This window comes from Sinocyclocheilus rhinocerous, unplaced genomic scaffold (assembly GCF_001515625.1).
Source record: "Sinocyclocheilus rhinocerous isolate Xijiao unplaced genomic scaffold, SAMN03320098_v1.1 scaffold671, whole genome shotgun sequence".
Classification (NCBI taxonomy): domain Eukaryota; kingdom Metazoa; phylum Chordata; class Actinopteri; order Cypriniformes; family Cyprinidae; genus Sinocyclocheilus; species Sinocyclocheilus rhinocerous.
The window spans coordinates 1,307,038-1,327,597 of NW_015625021.1; the positions used below are offsets into that span (position 1 = coordinate 1,307,038).

The following is a 20,560-nucleotide window of genomic DNA, read 5'->3' on the forward strand; positions in this document are numbered from 1 at the left end:
TTCAGCTCGTCTGCTGTTTCTGTTTCATGCAGATATTTGTATGTATATTTTCACAAAACTGAAGTCAAACCATTTTGTTTTTGCTTCAAATTTCGAAATTATACAATGTAATTTAGATTAAAAACTGCTCATGCTGCATGTATGCTGCATCTTTGTTTGGATCATGAGTAAAATGCAGTGGTTGCCTCTAATTTTAAATGGAAAGAGCACAGACAAAGCCTTAGTTTGTTTATATGAAGAGATTTCTTTTATTTGTGTAACTTATTTATTTGATTTGGGGTTTGTTTTAAAATTTCGATTTAGTTTTGTTATATTTCAATTTCACAAAGAAACGTGCAGCAATAGCCTAATAAAAGGACACCTCATTTACTGTATAATTTGTCTTTAATCTCATTTTGTTAAAAAAATCGTGAGAAAATCGAATCGTGAAATCTAAATGGTGAATCGAATGGAATCGTGAGTTGAGTGACTCGTTACATCGCTACTGGTTTGATTTTGTTATTCTGCATCTGGATTTGCAGCTGTATATTTGAGCGTGACACGCACCTGTACGAGTAAAGTCATGGGGCCGCTCTTGTCGATCTCCAGGATCTCTCCGTTTTTGGTGCCGACCAGAATGTGTCCGTGTCCCAGAGTGATCGCTCTGATGGACGGGTTGTCCTCTAACAGCAGTCCTAAACAACAAGTTTTATTATACAAGCGTAACCCTCTGAAGGTCTGTGATTTGTAAGTTTTGTCATTTTTACTACATCATAATTGTAGGAAATGCGGTGACTTTTGACAAAAATGACCACCATAGAAACCGCATAGGAAATACAGAGTATTTTTTGGGGGTACAAACTACAAATCTGCCATTATGAAGTAGCCCTTCATATTGTCTGAATATATATCCAAATCTCCTAACAGATGCTAATACAGATCCGCCTGTATTAACTGAAAATAATATGCATCATTTTTCTAATATTTGCATTATTTTATCTAAAAAAAAAATTGTGTATTATTTAGAGGTAAATATTGTTGAGAACCACGAACTCCCTAAAACAATACAAAATATAAAAAAATAAATACTATTGAAACATTCAGTACATTTATTTCAAAGTTAAACAATGTATTCATTTAGCATAAACACTGTATTCATCAAAAATAATAGGATTTTTCTAATATTTGTATTTTATATAGAAATAGCATAGAATTTCGAGGTAAATATTGTCTAGTACCATTAAATCTCATGATAATACAAAATATAGTACATTCAACTCATAAACAATGTTAAACAGTGTATTAATTTAACAAACAATGTATTTATTGAAAATATTAATGGTTTTCTAATATTTGCATTTCATATAGAAACAAATAGTGTAAAATGTCTAGTACCATCAGATCCTGTCAAAATACAAAAATATTAAATAATAAATATTAGAAAACAAAATATAGTACATTAATTTATAGTACATCACTAAACAAAATCAAACACTGTATTAATTGAAAATAATATGTATTATTTTATTAATATTTGTATTGTATTATTTTTTATAGAAATAAGACGTGTTTTAGAGCTGTATTGTACCATTAAATACAAAATATTAAATAATAAATATGATTGAGACAAAATACAGTACACTCATTACAAAAAATAATGCAATAATTAAAAATAACATTAATAGTTTTTTTTCTAATATTTATATTTCCATATTATTATTATTTTATATAGAAATAATATTTTTTAGAGGTAATATGGTCGAGTACCATGAAATCTCACAATATAAAATATAAAATAATAAATATTATTGAAATATACTGTAGTACATACATTTAATAAAAAAGCACTGCAATAATTAAAAATAATATTAATTGTTTTTCTAATATTTATATTTACATATTATTATTATTTGCAAATAAATAGTTTATTTTTTGGAGGTAAATAATGTTGAGTACCATGAAATCCCCTCACAATACTAAATATTAACTAATAAATGAAGAGTTAATTTGCAAAAACAGATAACTCTGTTTTTAACAATTCTCAGAAATCATGTTTTTTCATTGTGCATTCCAATTAATCTCAATCAAACTGCAGTTGGGTTATTTTGACTAGGTTAAAAAATAACTAAAAAACCCCAGCTAACTAACACAATAAAAACATGATAATATTATAAAAACCATGATTTTTGGAAAAAAAACAAAAAAAAACGGAGTTATCTGTTTTTGCAAATAAACTCTTCAAATATTACTGAAACAAAATATAGTCCATTTATTTCATTGTAAAAATGGTCTGTTTTGAGGATTTATAATTACCCTTAGATGAAGGCGAGAGCGCTGCCCTCTTGATGGCGTACGTCTTCAGACATCTCTCGAACATGTCGTCCCACAGCTCAACAACTCCATCTTTACCCCCCGTCACAAAACCCTTCAGGTCACAACACACCATTAACAGCTGAGAAATGCATTCCACCTGCTGTTTATCTACATTTCTAAGCAGGATACCATGTACCTGTGGCAAAATCAGCTCACCTTATCCAGAGAGCACATGGCAAACACGGGCCCGTCGTGAGCTTTGATGCTCTTCATGAGCGTCGTGTCTTTCCAGATGTACACGTCACCCGTCGTCGCCCCAGAAAACACCAGATCCTCCGAGCGTCCGTAGCAGGCGGACATCATGGTCTCCTGCCTACCGAGATTCCCGAAAATGCCTCTTTTAAATGTTAAACCTCCTCCTGGAGTGAGAAATAAACATCAGGCAAATGCGTTTTCATTTATCCAGAGGAAAAAGCATCCAAAGCATTAGTTCACAGAGAGTAATTCAGTTACTGGAGCATTTGGTTTCGACTCACTGAGCTCTTTTTAAAGCTCTCGCTCACATTTAATTGGTAAAATACGGCGTGCTGATGGTAAAGTTGGCGAAACGGTCACATCAGCTTATGACGGCTCGATGTGATGTGGCAGATTCTCCTTACAGTCATGTTCTCGTGAGAGAGATGGGCAAGAGCTTATGCTTCAGATATTTCAGTAAAAACACTGTCTGCACATATAACAAACATCTTAAGCTGAAAACAAGTGCTACTGCCGTGATTTAGGATGCAAGACTCTCTCTAAAAAACAAATGAATCTCACCTGTGTGCAGCCAGAACTTGATGTGTTTCAATCCCACCGTCAGCAGTTTGTCCATGCGGAACGGGTTTCCTTTCACCACAAAGATCATGATCTTCGTCGATTCCCACAGACACTAAACTCTTGCCGTCCGCTAGATTTGAGAAAGTGAAGTAACAGAATGTGACGCAAAAATGCTTTAAGCAGTTGTAAATTGTATAAAAATAAGATTCTGGAAACATTAATGGAGATGCATTGGATTACTTTGCTTGAAACCAGGGAATTTTGTCAGAATATTTAATGCTTCAATGTAATTATTAAAAACATTAGCACACTCTGAAATACATCAAGTTTATGGGGGGAAAAAACTATTTAACATTAATTTTAACTCAAATCTCCAGTTTCTCAGCTGATTTCCATGTAATATGCAGAGTTATTTTAGTATCACTGAGAAATTATTATAGTTAATATTTTATTTTATACTTAATATTTTGAATTCATTTTTATTTTCTATTTTAATTTTAATTTTAAAGTTTAGAACTTTTGTTGTGAATTTTTTTTTTTTTTTTATAGTTTAAAATTTTTGATACATCTATTTAGTTTTTTATTATTTTAGGTTTATTTATTTTAGTATATTTGAGTTAAATTTAAATAAGGAAGGTGTCTTTGTCAACTAATTAAAATACAAGTAATTTATTGTATTTCAAAGTTATATATACATTTTACCCTGGTGAAATGTAAGTTTTATAAATTTAACTATTATTACTATTATAGTTAATATTTTATTATTTTATATTTAGTACTTCAAATTAGTTTTTATTTTTATATTTTCAGTTTTCATTAAATTTTAGTTCGTTTAAAAATTTGTATTTTTTAACTGTTTTTTTTAAAAATGTGCATTTTGACATTTTATTAGTTTACATTTTTTGTCTACATAGTTTTTATTAATTTTTTAGTTTTTGTTTTATTTCTTTTAGTACATTGAGTTAAATGAAAATGAAAAATGCATCCTTGAAAACTAATTCAAATAAAAAAATTGTTTTAATATAATTTATTGCATTTCAAAAGTTTCAAAAATAAAAGTAGGATTAAATAAATAAACATTAAAAGAGATGCATTTTATTACTGGTTTCAATGCAAATGATGTGGTGGTCTGACCTGTGAACTCCAGAGCACAAACCCCGCGCTGATGTTGACCCTTCAGCAGAGATAAACACTTGAGTGTCTGGATGTCCCACACATGGATGGCTGGATCTCGACCCACCTGACACACACAAACACACCAGCTCAACATCTGCATGATCTACACGCACGTCACATTTATTACCACGCCTTACAGAAAATACACACTCCATAAAATTATCACCAACCGAAGGTAATATGATCTGAAATAAGGCTGTGCACTGACAGCTCAAATCCAACTGTTAGGCATATTTGATAGAAATCTGTTTGGGGGAAAACCCTATCAAATCTGATCCGATCTTGAAATCTGATTTGTGGACAACAGTTTGAGTCGTAAAGCTCTCACCTGTCCGGTGGCCACGTAATCTTTGAGCGGATGCACAGTGAGGCTCAGGATATCGTCGTCATGACCGAGGTAAAAGCGCTGCGTGTGCTGCTGTCTGTTATACACCACCGCCACAGCCGCCACATGATACACCACCTCACCGGCCTGAGTGTAGAACAGATTATTCCTGCAGTCGCAGCCCCTGTACCTGAGACACAGACACACACCAGTCAACAACCACTGCAGCTATCAGCTCTGCTAATGTCAGCAGAGAGAAGCATTCGATTCCAAAAAATGTTTAGGCTCTGAAATATATTAAGTTTATAGAAAAAAACTATTTAGCATTCATTTTAACAAAACTCAACTTTCTCACATTTGCATTTAGGTTATATATAACCTGTTACGAATAAAAACTGTGTAAAAAAATTTAAAAATAAAAGTTTGAAAATGGATTTTGTCAGAATACACAAAAAATTCATAGAATTCATAGATTTTGTCAGAATACACAAAGTTCATAGGATAAATAAAATCTATATATAAATATATATATATATAATTAAAATTTAGAAAATTTTTTATACATACAATACAATTTATAACCCAAGAGAGGGTAAAAGATATGGACACACACTGTGTTCATACCAAACACATCATAATGTTTGCAGTGAATTTACCCATGGACGAACTGCAGACGCAGCCCCTCGTCCGGAGCTTTCTGCCTCTTCAGAGATCCAGCCAGTCTCTTCTTGAGCTGAGGAAGATCTTCCTTATACACCTGAGGGTTGTTTGGGAGAAGAGTTACAGGGAGAAATCCACTAGAGACACATTCAGAGATTCAGAAAAAGCATAAAGGGCAACAGCAGCCGGCTAAATCAGCTGTGAAAATAATGAGAGGAACAGGAAGAAAACAGCCGAGCATGACTGTTACATAAAACACTCGACATAAGACCCGCTCAGTTTGGGATCTTGGATTTTGAATAAAAACTGTGTAAAAAAATTTAAAAATAAAAGTTTGAAAATGGATTTTGTCAGAATACACAAAAAATTCATAGAATTCATAGATTTTGTCAGAATACACAAAGTTCATAGGGGGAAAAAAAAAATCCAATTTAACATTAATTTTAACTCTTTTAATTTAAATCTTAAAGTTTCTCAGCTGGTTTTCTAAGATGTGGGTTATATATATATATATATATATATATATATTTGAAAAGCAATAAAAGAAAATTCTTTAAAAAATTTAAAAAATCAAGAAAAACCCAGCCCCTCGTCCGGAGCTTTCTGCCTCTTCAGAGATCCAGCCAGTCTCTTCTTGAGCTGAGGAAGATCTTCCTTATACACCTGAGGGTTGTTTGGGAGAAGAGTTACAGGGAGAAATCCACTAGAGACACATTCAGAGATTCAGAAAAAGCATAAAGGGCAACAGCAGCCGGCTAAATCAGCTGTGAAAATAATGAGAGGAACAGGAAGAAAACAGCCGAGCATGACTGTTACATAAAACACTCGACATAAGACCCGCTCAGTTTGGGATCTTGGATTTTGTTGGGGTTTAAGTGTCTCTTGCCTGACGCTCGTAGTTCATCTGGGCCTCCTGTTCGATGTCTGAGTCCAGCTCGGGAACGTCGGAGAGGTCAGAGTCAGAGTCGCCGCTGTTAGAGTCGGCGTAGCTCTCTGTGAACGAGAAAACACTGCTTTCAGAATTTCTGCTTTCTCTGTAGTTCACTCATTTCAGTCCAAACTTTCAATCGAAATGTCAAAATAAAATGTACAATTAAAAACACTATACTCATTTTTATTCAGGGCTTCCCAAACTTTTTTGTCAGCCGAATCCTTTAGACGTAAAATATTTACTTACACTACCCCTGAGATTTCAACTTAATATTTCAATAATTTAATGACACATTCACAAGTTCATGATTGGTTGATGTTGGTTTGTGGTCACATGACATGCAAGCAAACAGATAAAATATCTAATATTTTTAATAAGTATTTTATTTTTTTATCTTAAAATTATTATACATAAGGCTGCATGTATCGGTATGTATAGAGCTTTTATTATTATTATTTTATATTATTTATACTAATTATTTATTATATTATTATATTAATTAAATCTAAATATATGATTATATTATGTGTTATTTTTTAATTACTATTGATTATTATTAAGTGTTTTAACAATCATAAAAATAACATTATAAACATTATTGTTGGAAATTACAATTATACTGTAAAATAAAACAAAATATCTTAGGCCTAATAATTATTTTATTTTACACTGCAAGTTACAAAACTAGTTTTTTTTTTTAATTCTTAATTTTCAAATGTTAAGATTTTATTTACTAAAAATGCATAAAATATTTGCATAAATATTGACCTTTAAAATGTAGATGAACCATAAAGTGTCATTACTTTTCACGACTTTACCATTGACTATTAATGAATTTCCAACACCTTTTTTTTGACAACGCCGCATTTGAGAAGGTTTTTGATCACTTTTCCAGGTCTAAAAAAAAAAAAATCACAATTTTAAAATTCCCTGACATTTCCATATGCTTCATTATTTGCGAAAACCTAGTATTTTCAATAATGCATAAATGCCAACTGTTTCCGAACAGGTTTTCATGTCCCATAATAAACTAAAATAAATGAGCTTCACCTTGCAGCAGCGGCTTCAGAACTCCGTTCATGACTCCCTCCGGCAGAAACCTCCACTGGAAGACGGAGTGATCGGCTCCGCCCGTGCTCAGAACCCACTGCAGGTCATGTGACCAGCGCACATTGGTCACATGGGCAGAGTGGCCGATGTATTTCTTGAATTTGGCAGCTGAAAGAGTCACATTTGTTAGCACACACTGGTTTATTCAGCACGGATCACACAGATATCTGGATAACCGAGCTGACCTTTTTTAAGACAAGGGAATCGGAAGAGTTTGACGAGGCCGAAGTCGTCGCCCGTCACCAGCACTGCACTGCCGTAGTTTGCATCCACAGAATTGATGTCGTTCACGTTGGAATATTTAGGCCAGATTCCGTTGACCTCAGTTCCAAGAACACAGGTCCACGTCATCCAATGGATTCCTTTGGCTTCCTCCTTCGGCAGGAATTTACCGGCTATAGACACAGAGGAACAACAGTTAGGACAATTATAAGCATGATATGATTAATAAAATACCTTACAGTGCAGTATGTAATTCAGGGTTTCATGACCTTTGCAGCGTTGTTGATTGCTGGACAAAGATTTTCAAAAATCATATAGAATGTCTTTGTTGTGAATTCCTGGAGACTTTTTAATATCCAAAATGAGTCAAAAATGTTTTAAAACTTGAATTTGAACTGATGTCATATTGTTAACTTGCTTGCGGGAGAAATTTCCTCTACAGAAACACAGAGTGAAATATTTAAAACTTTAAAAATGTCTATTGACATTTAAAATGTAAATTAATTCTAGAGTGTTATTAATTTTCATGGCTTTGCATTAATTATTAACAAATTTTCAAGACTGTTTTTTGACCAGCAACCACCTTTGAGAAGGTTTTTAATGACTTTTTCAGGTTTGGAAAATTTTAAAATAGTTTTTCATGACGGTGAAAACCCTGTTAATTTAATAAAATGCAAACATATTTGCATAAATATTAAAAACATAAATATTTAAAACTTTAACAATGCATACTGACTTTTGAAATTTAAATTAATTGTAAAGTGTTGTTAATTTTCAAGACTTTCTATGAATTATTGATCAATTATAAAACTTTTTTATCACCAGCAACCACCTTTAAGAAGGGTTTTCATGACTTTTCCAGGTCTGGAAATCACAATTTTAATTTTTCATAACTGTGAAATCCAGAGCAATTTAAGAACATGCAGAAATATTTGCAGAAATATTAAATGCATAAATATTTAAAACTTTAACAACGTATATTGCATTAAAAATTTAAATGAATAAAAAAAGTTTCATTAATTGTCATAGATGATTAATGAAATTCCAAGATTTTTTTTTCACCAGTGCCACTTTTAAAAAGGTTTTTCATGACTTTTCCAGGTCTGGAAATCATAATTTTAAAATTGTCTTTCATGACTGTGAAAAATGTAAATTAATTGTAAAGTTTTATTAATTTTTAATTATTACAAATTATTAATTCTGTAATAAAAGAAAATCATAAATATTTGCATAAATACCCAATGTATACTGACTTTTCACATTTTAATTTCATGACTTTCACATTAATTATTAATGAATTTCCCAGATCTTTTTCACAAGCACCCACTTCTGAGAAGGCTTTTGATGGAAATCACAATTTTAAAATCATTTTTCATGACTGTGAAAACCCTAATAATAATAAAAAAAAAAAAAAAAAGCATGAATACTGATTGCTTCCAAACAGGTTTTCGTGTCCCATAATTAACTGGAATTTAACATTTTATCATCCAACTTCACTAAAATAGCTTTATGACTTTTCCAGGTCTGAAACAGTTTTTCATGACTGTGAAAACCCTAGTAATTTATACAATGCATATTTGAATAAAGATTTAAAACTTTAACAATATATACTGACTTCCGAAATTTTAATGACTTAATGAAAAAATGCATAAATATCGACTGTTTCCAAACAGGTTTTCATGTCCCATAATTAACTGGAATTTTGTATTTTATCACGCATCTTCACCAAACAAAAAATTGCACAATTTTTGAAAGAAAATACAGCTTGGAATTTATACATATCGTAAAGTGTCAATAATTTCCACAACTTTCCCATTCATTATAAATGAATAATTATTTTTACTTGGCATCCTGTAGAAGAATCGTTCTCCAGCTCCATCGTTGGTCTGCAGGAAGCGGCTGTCCACGGACCAGTCCAGGTGTGTTATGAAGCAGGTGGACTTGTTGCACTCTCCCACTTTCTTATAGCGTTGGGCCACAGCGTAGATGTCCACAAGCCCGTCGTTTGAGCCCACGGCCAAATAAGAGCCATCGGGTGAGAACTTGAGCTCGTGAATGACCTCCTTCCTGTCCTTGATGTGGACCACCTCCGTCATGTCCCTTCGAAAACCAGACAGGCTCTCAGTTTGTGAATAATGAAGCTGAAATAATGAAGTGTAGGGGATCCAAATTCAATTACCTGACACGAAGAACAGTGAAGGAGCCGTCCTTCATGCCGAGAGCCAGCTGGGAACCGTCGTTGTTGAAGGAAACGCTGCGAACGGCCTCTTCCATGTTACAGCGAGCGATCAGCGTGTGTTCGGACAAACTCCACAGTCTAAACAAGCATGTTTGAGGAAAATTAAAATGTGTCCTGTCCATATTTATGTCTGTATTGTATGCTTAATCTAGGGCTGTGTAATATGGCTAAAAATATTACAACAATATTTTCCCCATATTACACGATATTGATATTTATCACAATATTCATTTACTATTAATGGGGAAGGAAATGCAGTCCACATGTTTGTTAGACCTTGAGAATTAACTTTAATCAAGGCCCAATAAATCCATTTTATTTTCCCCTAAATTCTATGTATTCAATTTTTTTCTATATTTATAGATGATCATTTAATGCAAATTTAATAAAACTTTAACAATTAAATGTTTTTCCAAATGTAATCAAATAAAATATATAACAAATAACTTTGATCAAAACAAGTTTTTTAGTGAAGTAAAATGCAAATATGGATGAAAAATTATCTTGGTTATATGATATTCCTTAAAAATAAAAATATTACTATTATTATTACTTTGAGAAGTAAAAAGTTAAACCAGGCTTTTATTTTGATGATTTGTTGTGAAGATTTCATTTCAGTTTTTAGTTTCAGTCCCAGGGTGTATTTGACAGTAGTTTTTCTCAAATTAAATGGTAATCAATTACAAATATAAATTAATTTACAACAAAATATTGCATTTTTATTTATTTTTTGTCATATAAGATGCTGAACAACAGAACTGTATAAACTAAAACATGGATGAAAAAATATATTGGTTGTATGATATTCTTTAAAAATGAAAATATTATGATTATTACATTAAGAACGGCATTTTAGTATAGAATGGTACTATATTTTGTCATAATTTCTTCATGTTAAACCAGAATTTATTTTGACAGTTTGTTGTGAATATATTTCAATTTCAGATTGAATTTGATGGTATTTTTTTTCAAATGAAACAGTGTAAAGCTGCTGTAGTGACTCACAGAGCAGCTCTTGGAAATGAAGTTAATTTGTTCATGTCTCATAAATTGAGATGCAGCCACTGAAAACACTGCGAGCATCATGTGTGTTTGAGTGTGAAATGTCCAGATTGTTTATCGCAATCTCAATACAATAACGTTTATTGCCCAGCCCTAGTTTAAACATTCTGAAAAACCAAACATCCTATTTCCACCCATCTTGCTCCATTGTTTACTGTGTGAACTGATGTGGCATGAACTGAAATCCAATAGCAGGATTGGACTGACCGTACGGATCGATCGTCGCTGCCTGTGACGGCCAGCGGTTGTTTGGGATGCAGGTCGAGGGCCCAGAGCTCCCCCTCTGAATGACCCTGCATGATCAGCAGCGGTTTATCTCGGTCTCTCACCATCACCTCGAAGATCTCGCTGTCTTGAGTTCCTGCCAGGATCCTGTCAGCCCTCCAACACACGCTGCGGATGGACAGACCTGGAGAGAAAGAGTCATTCAGGTTCATCAAATTAAAGTCCAACACCAAGCATTCCTGGTTATCAGCAAATACTGGGATTTTTAGAAAATTATATGACATCTACACTTTAACTAAGGTCCACGGGAAGATGTCCAGGCATCTTAACTAGTTTAAACATTCAAAACTGGTTAAGATTACCATAAACGTGTCCCTCAGTTTGTAAAAACAAGCAGAAGTTGTTGGAAACAAAACAACTTGACTTTATCTAATCTGGATCTGGTGGGCTGCATTATAAAGTTTTTAAAATTTTATATATTTTTCAAAATGATTTTTCAAAATTCTATGAATAACTTTAAATCATCATTTGTTTTCTAATTTTTGATGTGTTTTAACTTAAGCATTTTCTCCATCAAGCCAATTATTACATTACAAAGCAGTGCTGCTATCATTTTCTAAAACGAAAACCATAGAAACTGAAATAAAGAAATAACTGAAGTAAAGCTGGAAATAGATAAAATATAAGTATGAAAAACATAAATAAATAAAGCCATGCCTATTAAAAACGATAAAATAATCAAATAATTTAAATATTAAATAGAAATATATAAAAATTAAATATATAAATATAAATACTAGATGAAAAAATAAAACAATTAAATTAGAACTGAAATACTATAAAGTAAACTTCTAAAACTGAAATAGATATAAATTAAAAATAATTATACAAAAATTTCAAAATATATTCATATTCATGTATACTGTATATTATATACATTAAAAAGACAAAAGCACATAACAAACGTAAGCTAAAGCTTATTCAAAATACTAATAAAACCAATAAAAGTATATAAATAATACTGTTACTTAGCAGAAAAAAATTAAAATCGATGTTACAAGGTATATAAAAAAAATCCACATACAAGAAATTAAACCAGTAACTCCAAACCAAACGTTATTTTACTTAGAAAAAAGCACCACTTCTAAAAGACGACATTAAGAGCTCAAAAACACACACATTATTGTATTGAACAATTAATATAATCACAAAAAAATAGCTGTGTAAAATAGAGTGTAAAAAGCTTCACACTCATCAGCTGTCATAAGCTGGTGTTTTAAGCAGGACAGAATGTAATTGGCTCATTAACTGACTGTATAGACTCAAAAATAAACCTTTAAAGCAGAAAAAGTAAAAAATGTGTTATATGGGAGTCTAAATTGGACAGACCAGCAAAATGTCAAACAAATAAACCCAGTGTGAATCGTTACGTTTGATGGACTTCTCTGATCCAAATGAGTCAAAAGTCTTCATCCAGTAAGAGTACAGAGCTATAAAAGAGCAGCTCGGATCATCTGATGAGAAACGTTTGAGTTCATATTGAGATCTCTGACTCTTAATTACAGTCTTTGAGACACTGTTGAGATCTCTTCTGAAAGATTACTGGGGTGATTTTCTCAGGAGAGATGTCTGAGAAGCAGGAGACTTCAGAAGAAGACACTCGGCAAAAGTCTGGCATGAACAATTGAGATATTTTCCGTTTTTTTTCTTTCCAGCAGGAAGCGTTCGGCGAGGTTTGTTAAATCTGCTGAGATTTCGGTTTCAGACTGACCGGATCTGATCTGATCTGATAGTTATCTGACAGTCTTCTGCTGTGAAAGCGCTGACAGCTTCATTGCTACAAGACTTACATCTGCTGAAAACACTGTCACTCGTGTGATATAAGCGCAGGCCGTGTTGCCATGGTGACACAATCCCTTCTATACTGAGTTTGCAGTACCTCCATAAGGAGTCAAACGATGGATGCAATGCGATTTCCTTTTGAAAAATGGCCAATAATGGTACAAGCTTTTGTGGTTCATTACATAGAGCCCTATTATTCTTATTATACAGTATATACACTATTATTATTATTTACACAAACAAAATCACTGAATCCAGTCACAAAAATGGAATTTACTGTTTAACACAGAATGTCATGGAATTTGGCAAAATTTAAATCAATAAATTGAAATGTACACTTAATCTTCAGACAGAGGTCTTCACTACAACCCGCCAAAAGAAAAGTTTGGTTTAACATATAATTCGCTTTAACTAATAGCAATAATACAGTTTATTAAACACAATTTTTAGTCCATGTTTTAATTTTACTCGTAAACCTCTGTTAGGGTTCAAAAATGTCTCTGTTAGTTCACATTTCATTTGATAACATTTTAAAAGATTCAATTATTATCTAAGTTTTATGATGTGAGTTTTTATTGATGTAGTTCATTTGATTATCAGCCATTTTTATCATAGATTTTTATTAAGTCATAAAACACAGAATCCAGAACACTCAAAACAGACAATCAAGAATTTCAGAAAAGTCCCTATTATTGTTAAAAATGTAACGAATTACTAAATTGTTCAAGTTTCATGATTCCTTTTTGATTATTAAAATTTAACGAAACCATTAATAGTGGAATCAAGGAAAATTAAAAAATGAAATGTCATTGTTAAAAGTGCGATGAATTATTAAATTGTTAAAGCTTTATGAATCCAATTGATTAAACATCCTTTTTGATTATTAAAATTTAATTAAACCATAAAAAACATGTTTTTTATAACTGTACTGCCTTAATGGTTTGATGTTTTGTACTGTTTAATAGAAAACAAAAGTCGGGAAAAAGATTCACGCTATGCGTTCCAAAGTCCCACCAATTCATGCAATTCACACTTGGTCAGATTAGAAATAGTTATTTGCTGTGTAAATGTTAAAGGGGTCATATGATGCGATTTCAAGTTTTCCTTTCTCTTTGGAGTGTTACAAGCTCTTGGTGCTTAAAGAAGATCTGTAAAGTTGCAAAGACTAAAGTCTCAAATCCAAAGAGATATTCTTTATCAAAGTTAAGAGTCAACCACGCCCTCCTAAAACGGCTCGTTCTAACACGCCCCCACACTGTAAACCCGAACAGTACAGTATTTGAAAAATAATGTGTTTTTTGAACATTAAAGCATGTCAACATATTCTGTTACACCAAATACACAAAATAATGATCTTTAAAATAGCATCATATGACCCCTTTAATGAAGTCAAAGATGTGTTGTGAATGAGCATGTCACACAGTACATTAAACTATTTCAAAAGTGCAAGAAAAAGGTCCGCTGCAATGTTTTACCTTTATAACCCTGTTCTGCCTCCCGGAGGTCAATCTTGGTGATGGGTTTGAAATCCACGTCCCACAGCCTCACACATCCGTCCCGCCCACCGGTGGCGAAGCCTTCTTCACATGAATGCATGCTGAAGATCCCTGCCTGCAGAACAACGAGAGTTTACAAACGCATGTGCAACAGGTCACACATCACCACATGCTATATTCACTAATGTCACAGATGCATGACACAGATGGCCAATGCATTGAATGTCTGATCATAAATTGTAACTTCAGTGAATGTCCTTTAATGGAGATGCTATAGCGCACAGCTGATGTATATGTGGTGGGAGTGATGGTGTAGGAAGTGTGATGAGCTTCACTCACTCCATGGGCCGCCTGTATCGTTCTCGTCAGGTTGAGCCCCTTCCACACGTAAATGTCTCCATTTAGAGCTCCAGAATACGTCACTTCATCTTTCGCCGTTGCCAAGCAGAGGATGGTTTGCAGGTCCCCCGTCTTTCCAAAGATCCCTCGTTTTGGTGTCAATGCATTTCCACATAATGTCCAAAACTATGAGACAAAAGAGAAAATCACCTCCATATTTAATTCATTTCAGTTTGTTGCTCATGCAAATTAGCTTTAAATCTTAAAATATTGTGCATGCATAACTTCGTTTTTAGAGCTTGACATCTGTGCATTCACTTTTACTAAATGGAAAGTCATACAGGTTGACGAAATCAGACAGAATTAGATTTTTGGCTTTAAATTATATTCTTCTGTCTCAGTTGTTCAGTATGTTAATGCATTTCTTGAAGTCTATGAAAAAGCATTGCATTTGCAGTAAAGATGAAAACAAGAAAGGAAAGGAGGAATAAATTACGGCATGTTTTCCAGTGATGCCTCATTTATTTGTTTCCGAGAGCGGGTTCGAGTGAACTTTGTCTCAGAGGTTTGACTCACTTTAATGTGCTTGACTCCGCAGCTCACCAGTCTGTGCAGCACAAACGGGTCCCAGGAAATATCAAAGATCTGAAACGCAGCACAAACAGGTGGAATAAACATGTCAACTCTTCCACAACATCTCCCATAACTTTCATAACGCCAAAACTGATTACACTGAATTAAGCAAAAGTCTCTAAAATTATACACAATGCAAAAGATAATGGAAATTATAATGCAAATACCTGAAATCATATTTGCTGAATAAAATCCAATACTTGTTTCTTACTAATTTTGAGGTGCTGATTCTAAAAATAGTGGCGGTTTTGCTCAAACACGACACACTTTCTCATAAAATATGATGCATTTCATAGCATTTTTGCTTTCAACAACCATTAGTAAGGTGAAGAATTCTCGTATTATCTCTTAATCAGCAGAAAAACACCACAAAGCTATGATTCTTATCTGAATCTGAGCCACATCCCAATGATTTGCTCAATTCTCAGCCAATTTTCACATGACTGATTCTGAAGACATTGAATGTCTTGAAGATATTATTGAATGATTCTGAAGACATTATTTTATGCATGATCCTGATTTTTGCAGACTGTAATTTAAATGATCAATTTTGAATTTTTTTGGTCATTAAAACCAATTTTACTGCTTTTGTTATTTTGATAAATGCATTAAAGCAGATACATACATACTTTTTAAAAAGTGGGAAAAAACTGCATGTTGGAAAGTTTTTATTGTTATTTTTGAACTCAGCATCATCAAATTAGGCAAATCAGCTGTTATATTTAGTATAATTGGGATACTAGTATTTTTTATTAATATTTTGAATAAGAATTTTGAATTAAATTTTTTTTATATTTTCCACTTTCATTTAAATTTTAGTTCAAGTTTGTAGTGACTTTGTAGCGTGTTTTGTCATTTTTATAAGTTTTTTTTTTCATATCTCTATATGGTTTTTATTGATTTTATTTAGGTTTTAGTTATATTATTACATAACATGAAATAAAATACGTTTTTCTTCAGATATTTTTGGCAAATTATTTTTTATTTTTTTTCAAGATCCAGGGCTGTGTAATTATAGTCATGCTTGCTAATTAGCTAAAAATTCAGCAATTTATAACAAGAACAATGCATTAAGCATCTTAATCAACATCATTTTTCTTCTTTCCATAATTCTTCATTTTAAACTATCCATTTATCTTTCAAACAATGTGATTTCTTCATTATTTGCATGCATTATCTGCAAATAAACACTTCATAAAGCCTTCTTGTTGCTCAAACAGTAGATCATGCCGCTAGCAACGGGTTCGATTTCCAGGGAATGCATGAAGTGATCAATCATATACCTTGAATGCAATGTACTTTTATCTGTGCTTCAGATAAAAGCTTCTGCCAAATGCATGAATATAAAATGCAAACGATATAAACTCTAAATTGCTTTATATTCCATTGGCAGACCCGGCAGTGAAGCTGTTGCGCTGGAACAGCAGCGAGAAGACAGCAGGGTTTTAATGGCACCTTAGGGAGTCTTGTGGTGTCTGTGGTTCTTCACTAAGCTGCTCTGTCATCTCTGCTGAGGCTTCAGACTCCCTTCACACTGAGCGTGTGTGTGTGTGTGTGTGTTGTCTGTCAGTTCGTGCATTGAAATGCTCCTTTGTACTGTAGCACAACACAATAACTTATTCATAACGCTCTTAACGGTTATTCATTCACATCACTGAGGTGTAGCATCTGTTGCTATGGAAACAGTCCTACCATGTGTCGACTGGATGGGCACTTTCTGTGCTTTTCACTTCATGCACTAAAGTCACAAACTTTCTGGCCTAATGAATGAAATGCTGGACTGTGCGGTTTTGATGTAATTAACTGTCGGTAATGAGGAACAGTCAGTTCTGTTCTTACCCTATCAGAATGTCCCGTGGCGGTGGCTAAGACACGCCCCTTTTTCCAGTCCCACACGCACACCGTGTTTTTGGCATCAAGTCCCACAGACGCTAAACGCTGAATGTTCAAAAACACAAGACAGGACAAAATAAGCCGTTAGATGAGAGCATTTGCACACAGATGAAGGTAATCTGATTTTAATAACAATACTACTCAGGGTTAATATAGTTACCTAAAAATAAGACTGAAACTAAAATTAAAACAATTAAAAAAATTTTGTTACTTGAAATAAAATAAACTAAGCTAAAATAAAATACACAAAACATTTTTTATTTCAGCTAGCTGACAAAGAAGCATTTCTTATTTTCTTATTTCTGTTTAGGTGTTTGTTCACATAAAGACCATGATTAACGCATATAAAGAGCGCATCAAATATGGTAAAACATTTTTTTTTTTTTAAATCACACATTTGAGCTTCCATGTTAATTACTATTAATACATTATATATATATATATATATATATATATATATATAGGGGGCTATTTTTATGGTTATTTCTGTTTAGGTGTTTGTTCACATAAAGACCATGATTAACGCATATAAAGAGCGCATCAAATATGGTAAAACATTTTTTTTTTTTTAAATCACACATTTGAGCTTCCATGTTAATTACTATTAATACATTATATATATATATATATATATATATATATATAGGGTGCGATTTGTATGGGGGGATTTCCCCCCTTCTGGTCTATTTCAGAGTGACAGTATGAGATTAATACTCAATGTTTTTTCTTAAAACTCACTCTACTGTGACCTAATGCAGATATTATAAACTGACACATAAGTGTATTATGAGACAGAACGCAGAAGTTTCTAACAATAATAATATTTTAACTAAGCAGAATCATGAATATTTCTATTGTGTATCTTATTTTGTTAACCATTTATCATATAACTTAGACGTAATAATAAAAAAGTACCATTTTAACTGTAGTTTGTTGAAAGTATAGTGAAAGTATCGTATCATGAGATCAGTATTGTGCGTCAAGCCATGTATTGTTACACCCCGAAATATGACAAAAATATGTTCATATTAATACGTTTATTGCTTATGTATTTGAGAATGCAGCCAATCAGAATGAAGTATTTCAGAGAGCCGTGCAGGAAGTCATGTGACTCACCTGGCCGTCGGTGTCGAAGGCCAGACAGGCCACACCGTGCGTGTGAACGTCTCTGAGGATGGACACGGTGGTCAGAGCGTACGAGTCCCACACGCAGATATACGGATCCTTCCCAACCTGACCTGTGGCCACCTGGATCTTATCCGGATGCAGCGCTAGACTGAGAACAGAAGAGACACGCGCCGTGAGATACACTGACAGAAAGACAGACAGAAAAGAGAAGAAAAGCAAAGCAAAGAAAATAAAAGAGAAGAAAAAAGAGAACTGAAATATTGAAAGACATTAAAAAGCTTCATTTGAGTTACTTATAAATATCTTATATAAAAACATTATATACTAATATATCATAAATATATAAAAACATTTCAGTCTGGCTTCCGTCTACTACATAGTACTGAACCTGCCCTTGTAAAGGTAGTGAACGATTTATTACTTTCTTGCGACACTGGCTCACTATTTTTACTTCTGCTACTTGAACTCAGCTCTGCCTTCGATACGATCTCTCATGATTTGCTTATTTCTCGCCTCTCGGATGTGGGTATATCTGGTACTACTCTTTCCTGGATCTCTTAATACCTCCTTGATAGACAGTTCTACATCTCTGTTCAGGATTTCAGATCTCCTACTGCCCCCCTGAAACAAGGCGTCCCCCAGGGTTCCATTCTTGGGCCTTTGCTGTTTATCATTTATATTTTACGATTGGGTCTGATTCTACAGCATCATGGCTTTAGCTATCATTTTTATTCTGATGACATTCAAATTTACACATCTTGCAGGCCTTCTCTATCCACCCAAATTGACCAAATTTCTATTTGCATGCAGGAAATAAAAGTATGGCTCAACTCTATTTTTCTAAAACTTAATATGGATAAAACTGAGATCATCATTATTGGAACCCCGTCACTCACTACCAAAGTTCCCGCTGACTTTACCTGCGATATCACTGGTACTCTCATCGCACCATCTTGTATCGTCAAAAATCTTGGGTGTTATGTTTGACTCCTCTCTTTCTTTTCAGTCTCATATTAAATCAGCATTCTTTCATTTACAACGAATTGTCCGGCTCAGTCTTTTCATTATTGTCAAATATGCAGAAACTCTCATCCATGCTTTTGTTTCATCACGTCTCAATTAGTGGTCTACCGATATATCGACAAGGCCGATATATCGGCTGATATTTGGCATTTTTCAAATATCGGCATCGGCCGATAAGTTTTTCTCTTTGGCCAATGTGTTCGAGGCGGGACGTTTATTTTGATGGTGCTGAGAACGGCAGCGCCTGAGCACACACCACATTCTCCCTCTTGTTCGCTGTCGTCGTTCAGTTCTGTCTAATATGGATAGAAGTCTATCTAATAATCAGATAAAACTGTTAAACAAATTAAAATGTATACAAAAAAGTATTATAACGATTGCTTTAATATTATTAGTAATAGAAAGGCAAACATTATAATACTTTCTCATTTGCCGTCAGCATTCAGTAAATACACATTAATATTATTTAAACAAATCTTTGAATGTCTAATAAACATCTAATTTCACAAACCTTGCAGACTTAGTCAAATCTAGTTGAGATCTTGTGAAGTGCGCATTTGTATCCTGCATGATCGCGTGTTGTTCTCTGCGTGATGGTCGGTCCGTGTGAATTGAATGCTTACAGGAGGAGAGTTCTGCTTCACTGGAGACGCGCGATCGAGAAACTTTAATCTCGTGACTGATTTCAAATTATGCTGCGCTTTATGCATTTGCCCACTGTCATATTCATGTCATTTTCATTGCGTGCTGTATGTAAAATGAGTGTTACCTTGGCTTTATTTGAAAAAAAAAAAAAAATTATATCGGCTTTATATCGGCCACCCTGCTTTCCAAGATATCGACATCGGCTGTCAAAAAACCCATATCGGTCGACCACTAGTCTCGATTATTGTAATGCCCTTTTCATTGGCTTACCCGTTGCCTCCATTGCTAAATTACAGTATATTCAAAACTCAGCTGCTCGTATTCTCACCCACACTAATTCATTTTTATATTTCCTATTTTTTTTTTATGTTTGTAGATTTTTTTGTAATTAAATTTTTTTTTGTAATTTTGTAATTTTTTGTAATATCTCTATATAGTTTTATTTTATTTATTTATTTTTTCACTTTTAGTTTTTAAATAGTTTTAAATAAAACAAGTTTAAT

The 20,560-nt window shown here is 33.3% G+C and overlaps 1 protein-coding gene across 1 annotated transcript in view; it reads right to left on the reverse strand.

Annotated features, from left to right (window-relative positions):
• LOC107747670 (echinoderm microtubule-associated protein-like 6) overlaps positions 1-20,560 on the reverse strand; it is a 57,617-nt gene that overhangs the window by 23,064 nt on the left and 13,993 nt on the right. Inside the window, 19 exon segments of the mRNA XM_016562267.1 lie at positions 547-674; positions 2,293-2,404; positions 2,509-2,711; positions 3,109-3,191; positions 3,193-3,238; positions 4,243-4,348; positions 4,613-4,799; positions 5,266-5,366; positions 6,156-6,262; positions 7,251-7,418; positions 7,496-7,705; positions 9,376-9,632; positions 9,712-9,849; positions 11,041-11,242; positions 14,376-14,511; positions 14,736-14,921; positions 15,312-15,380; positions 17,208-17,306; positions 18,378-18,537. Of these exon segments, the coding sequence (XP_016417753.1) occupies positions 547-674; positions 2,293-2,404; positions 2,509-2,711; positions 3,109-3,191; positions 3,193-3,238; positions 4,243-4,348; positions 4,613-4,799; positions 5,266-5,366; positions 6,156-6,262; positions 7,251-7,418; positions 7,496-7,705; positions 9,376-9,632; positions 9,712-9,849; positions 11,041-11,242; positions 14,376-14,511; positions 14,736-14,921; positions 15,312-15,380; positions 17,208-17,306; positions 18,378-18,537 (2,698 nt within the window).